At 36.4% G+C, this 6,000-nt stretch overlaps 1 protein-coding gene across 1 annotated transcript; it reads left to right on the top strand.

The window, feature by feature from the left end:
• LOC109843717 lies at positions 410-2,523 on the top strand. Its single transcript, XM_020412671.1, has 3 exons — positions 410-758; positions 1,097-1,568; positions 2,441-2,523. Exons 1-2 carry the CDS (start codon positions 474-476, stop codon positions 1,565-1,567), a joined length of 756 nt encoding a protein of 251 aa, XP_020268260.1. The 5' UTR covers positions 410-473; the 3' UTR covers position 1,568; positions 2,441-2,523.

Below are 6,000 nucleotides of genomic sequence, written 5' to 3'. Positions count from 1 at the left end.
AAATGTCAGACCAACAAAGTTTACATGGTCAAAGGAAACGCACAAGGGAAGAAGTAGGTGAAGATGATGGGGAAAAAAAGCTAGTTATCATAATTGTGACTTTCATAATAATGGTAGTTGGAGCATACCGTCATAGAAGAAGGTCTAGCATCAAAGAGATAACATGGAGTGAAGATGTACGTGCTCATAAAAGAGCCCTCTGGATGGACACATTAAATACACTAGCATTATATTGATTTGTTATATTCCAAGTATGCAGGAACTGAGTTGGAGTTTAATGGGACAAACCACCCCATTATATTGATTTGTTATAATATCTTCTTTTTGGTATGTTCAATGAAGTTTCTCTGACTTTAGAGTTTTTCTACTGATATGATTTCCTTCTTTTTAAGGCAATGATTAGAAAAGGTAAAGAGACTTTGCCTCCTACACAAGGAGGTAGGAAAAGGAGCTATCTTACTTGGAATCCACAAATGGACATGATATTGACGGCCGTGTTTTACAATCAACTAAACCAAGGCAATAAAGGTGAGGGGGATTGGAAGCCTCAAGCTTATCAAGCTGTTGTTGATGAGTTAAAATCCAAATTGGGTTTGTCTATCACGGTGGATCACGTAAGGAATAGGGTAAAACTTTGGAAGAGACACTATGCCATCATCACTGAAATAAGGACAAAAACCAAGTTCAGATGGGACGATGATAAGAAAATGGTGGTAATTACTATTGAGGACTTGGTAGATTGGACCAAGTATTGTGAGGTATGTTGAATCTATGTTTTTGTAAGTTTTTAACATCATGAAGAATCTATGTTGAGTTGTCTTCTTATATACATGTTTTAAAGTAAATCTGATGCAATTTATATGCAATTTACCAGCTGTTGATAAAAGGAAACTTTCATACATGGCGAAAAAGAATCATGTCAGCAAGAGTACTGAGATGTTTGATTGTGAAGTCAATCTATTTATTAAACATAGGCATCCATGCATACGGAAAGATATTTAATACATACATATGTAGATAGTTGTTTTCACCGTATTGAATAATTGTGTTACTAGATTGTCTCACTATGTTTTTGTATGTTCTCATGCTTGCATAGGTAAATTCAGATGCCAAGGCATATCAAAACAAAGCTATTGAGAACTGGGATGATATATGTGTGTTAGTGGGCACCGATAGAGCAACTGGCGAGGGTGCAGAACAAATTGATGATTCTATTGCAGCTATGGATATGGAAGGTGCGAATGAAGGGGAGAGCTCTAGCAGAGAGGTTTCAAAATCTTCAACTTCTAAATCCAATAAGAAGCTCAAGATTGACCCTTTAGCAAATGCAGTAAGTGATGTTGGTGAGATGCTAAAGGAGTATCTAGTGAGTACGAACCCACCAAAAGCTGATTGCGAGGAGATTTATGCCGAGGTATCTAAAGTGAGGGGTATTCCTCCACATCAATTTTTAAGGGCGGTTAAGAGATTCATTGATGGTTCTACACATGATTTCCGAATGTTGAAGTTACTTCCAGACAATCAAAAGTTAGATTGGATTATGCTATGTCTTGAAAACTCAGACTAAGGTAAAAAATAACTCATTAACTTTTGCATCTATTTTGCATCTTCTTATGTGTGCATCTATTTAGTTCACTTGCAGCAGTTTCCTATATTCTCGTCAATAGTTCATGCTATATGGTTCTCATGACAATATCTAGTAACTTGCACAGTAATCTGAATCATCTCTTGATTAGTTTGTTAAGGACTGGAACTCGTACATACTCTTGAGCATTTAAGGAACAAATACTACATAATTTGTTGTTCCACCAACATTTGAAGCTTACAGATCTACATGCCCATTAGTATGCATGGCCTTCTTTCTGCCTTCAAAATTCAAATAGCACAAAATATTACTTGCTTACAATTTGCCGGGCTTAGACATTGCACATATACATCAAATGAGTACATAACTAGCAGAGCAACTGAAATTCGATAAAAGTCTGTCCTCCGTTTGGCCCATTGACAGCTATACACACCATTCTCCTCCCAATTGAATTATTTTGTAGTTTTAGTCTCATATCCTCAGTTGCGCCTAATTGAAGGTTGAGTCTGAAAGCAGATGACGGTTGTTTGTTCTGCACTGCAGTCTCTTCCACTAGCCTCATGAGAATTATTGATGTCTAACTACCCAACGATGATTTGAACTGAGAGTTATCCTCGTGAGTTCAGTCATCATGCTATCTTTGGATTTTAGTTTGGAAACTTGGGGGTCTTTGACTGCAATTTGGGTCTGATTTTGCGTTTGATTTTGCGTTTGATTTTGCGTTTAACATAAGGATAATCCAGCTCACATTTTGGATTCTTGTTGACCTGGGTGCTTCCTTCTTTTGTTTTCTTGAGATTCCTTTATAGTATCACACTTTAAAATGGAGCTCATTTGGTCTTCTTATTGTTTCAGGTGATTTAAGACCTCGCAAAGCAGGACCTCTTGAACTGGGGAGAGAAAGCTGCAATAAGAAATACAAAGCAAAAGTGTATAAGCAACAAAAAGAAACTCTTATTTGAATCAGATGTAAAAGTTTTAAAGAAACTAGAGCGAGAACAATTTAAGAATGATATTGTATAATGGGGAAATATTAACTAAAATTGTAGGTCGAACATATTTTGGATCTCTAGTTTGTTGAATTGTTATATGCAATATTTGAAGTTTCTACTTTATTTATTGTTTTGGTTAGTGATGGAGAAGTTTACAAAGTTTTATTGATGAATGATTTCGGTTATTTTTATGGTGATTATTAGGTGAACTATTGACATCACTGCATTCGATGTTTTAAGGTATTTTATCTATATGTCTTGTTGGTTGGATATGTGCTATACTATTTGAGGCATTTATTTCCACCAATTTCGATGCAAACCTTATGTAATTTGAGTATTTTATTTCTAAATTATCTTCGAGCTACAATTTTAGTTTAGGAATTAGAATTCTACTAGATGGCAAACAACTCAATTGAAATTTTTAAAATTGAAATTCTAAAGTTTGCCAAACATGAATCTCAAATTGAATTCTGGAATTCAAATTTGGATGTTTCCCAAACAAAGGAATTGAATTTGAAATTCTGGATTTCAAATTTCAGAATTCAATTCTGGAATTTGAAATCAAATCCTCGAATCCAAACGCAACCTAAGGATTTTTATTATTTATTATTATTATTATTCTTGTTTATTATTATCGTTGTTATTATTATTATTATTATTATTTTGGCAATGGGCTCCGGAACCAAAACCATGCCGTGTGGGCTGTAAGATTGTTTCTCGGGTCGACCCCACAAATGCAATATATGTTTAGATTTATTAGGGTGGATTTCATAAATCTACGAAACAATGAGGGATTTTGCGTAAAACTTACATAACTCTTTTTACTAGAGAAAAACCACTACAAATTTTGTAATCAACCGAAACCAGCATGTCTCAAGACTGTCATGAAATTAAATATGAAGAACTTTCATCTATATTGTGTTGAATGCAACGAATTTGTAGATGGAGTCACTGTGCTTTTGTTGACTTTACCCTATATTTAAGCTCATTTTTATCATACTTACTGAGTGCATTTTTCCGGTCAGATAGATGACAGCAGGCCGTGGGCCTCTCTCTGCGGTTTATCATACGATCTATCACTAAAAAGGTTCTGAAAAGCCCAATAAGAGGAATTCATAGATTTACTTGATGCAGGCCAGGGAATTATGTTGAGATTAACATAATTTATAGGGTTGTTTTAATACAAAACCACCACGAAATATAGTGGCTTTTCGAAAAAACACCATATATATTTTTATTTTCATAGAAACACCACAAAATATAGGAGCTTTTCGGAAAACCACTGTGAGGCACGAGTACCTCGATTGCCTTTGGAGCTGCTATTCCTGGCCATGGCGGATCTCAAGAAGAAGAATCAGAAGAGAAATTGAAGAAAGAAGAGAGAGAGATAGAGATATGAGACAGAGAAAAAGATGTATCAATAGAGGAAGAGAACTTATTATTCATTTCATATCGTTTCCTTTGTACAACACTGTATTTATACATCCTGTAATTGAGAGCTAAGTTCGTGCACGTGCACAGCAGTGCCGAACTAACTTGTAACAAAATGTAACAGAATATGGACAATTAGTTACATACAGTTGATTGTAACTATCTTATTTACAATGTGATCTTTTATGTTCTCTTCCTTTTGCTTTTAAGTCCAACTATTTGTGTATCAGTTTGCATATCAGTCCATGTGCTTCAAAACTGAACCTGCACTCAGCCGATTCAATGCCCCTGAGTTGCAGCACCTGACAATTTCTCACCCCTTAAATTTGATCTTGTCTCAAGGTCAAAAGTAGGAAATCTCTTGACTAATTCCCAATATGATTCCCAAGTAGAATCCTCACTTCACCAATTTTATCCAAAATCTGGTAATGGCCATAGTATCTAGGAGAAAGTTTGTGGGTTTTGCAAGAGGATACACTCAGTTGCCTGTAGGGTTGTAATTTGAGAAAAACCCAGTCTCCCACAACAAAACTTCTGTAACTGCGATGGTTGTCAGCATATTTCTTCATTTGCTCAGCTGCTTTCTTCAAACCGTCTCTAAGGAGTTGCAAGGTAATATCTCTAGAAAACAGAGATTCATCAACAGCCTCCACTTTACAACTTTTAGGGATATAAGATAGTAAAGAAGGAGGTTGTCTCCCATATACCACTTCAAAAGGAGTGGCCAAAGTTGAGCTCTTCCAACCTGTGTTATACCAAAACTCAGCGAGAGCTAACCATTTAGTCCACTCTTGTGGTTTATGACAGCAAAAACATCTGAGATAGGTCTCCAAACTCTTGTTGGTAATTTTAGTTTGGCCATCAGTTTGTGGATGGTAAGCTGAACTGAATTTGAGTTTACTGCCCTGCAGTTTAAACAACTCTCTCCAAAAAAGACTAGTGAATAGAGAATCTCTGTCACTGACTATTGATTTTGGTATGCCATGCAACTTAAAAACCCCTTCAAAAAACACCTGTGCCACTGATTGTGCTGTGAATGGACATGAAAGGGCAAAGAAGTGTGCATACTTAGACAATCTGTCAACCACAACATAGATAGCAGTTTTATTCTCACTTGTTGGCAAGTGTGTGATGAAATCCATGGATATGTCCTCCCACACATAATTAGGCACAGGTAAAGGTTGTAACAGCCCTGGAGAGGCTACATTCTCACCTTTTGCTCTCTGGCATGTGTCACAAGATTGTATATAATGCTGTACATCTTTTTTAATCCCCTTCCAATAGAAAGCTCTTCTTAGTCTATGCAAGGTCCTAGTGATCCCAGAATGTCCTGCCATGGGACTGTCATGGTGCTCACTTAATAAAGAGTTTTTGATGTTATGAGTAGTGGGACTTATTAAAAGTCTGCCTTTGTAAAAATACATTCCCTGTTTCTTACAGTACTTGTCAGTATCCAGCTTTCCCTGAGACATCTTTGCATCCAAGTCTTGGAAGAATTGGTCTGTAGAATACATGAGTTGAATATCCTTCAACCAATCATTACTAAGTGTTGTCACAGCTGAAACATGTACAGAACAGTCTGGCTTTTCCTCTTCATTTTCAGTAATTCTGGATAATCCATCTGCTGCTCTATTTAATTTCCCAGGCTTGTATTCAACTCTATAATCAAACCCATGCAACTTGGCAAGCCATTTATTTTGTATCCCAGTATGAATCCTTTGCTCCAGCAGGTATTTGAGGCTATGGTGGTCAGTCCTGATTACAAAAGACCTGCCCAAAAGATATTGCTGTCATTTCTTAGTATAAAGGATAATGGCCAAAAGTTCTCTCTCATATGTGGACAATGCAGTGTTGCTTCCTTTCAAGGCCAAACTAAAATAAGAAATGGGTCTGTCCTGTTGCATTAATACTGCCCCAATTCCATAGCCAGAGGCATCACATTCAATTACAAATGTTTGACTAAAATCTGGTAGAGCTAGGACTGGTGGTGTT

This window comes from Asparagus officinalis, chromosome 5, assembly GCF_001876935.1.
Source record: "Asparagus officinalis chromosome 5, Aspof.V1, whole genome shotgun sequence".
Lineage (NCBI taxonomy): Eukaryota > Viridiplantae > Streptophyta > Magnoliopsida > Asparagales > Asparagaceae > Asparagus > Asparagus officinalis.
Note: the sequence above shows the minus strand (reverse complement) of the source record. Positions and strands in the feature narration are given on the sequence as shown.

Coding starts and splice junctions, on each gene's coding strand:
- LOC109843717 (XM_020412671.1), top strand. CDS start 474: ATGGACATGATATTGACGGCCGTGTTTTACAATCAACTAAACCAAGGC. Junction 759..1,096: donor ATTGGACCAAGTATTGTGAG/GTATGTTGAATC, acceptor ATGCTTGCATAG/GTAAATTCAGATGCCAAGGC.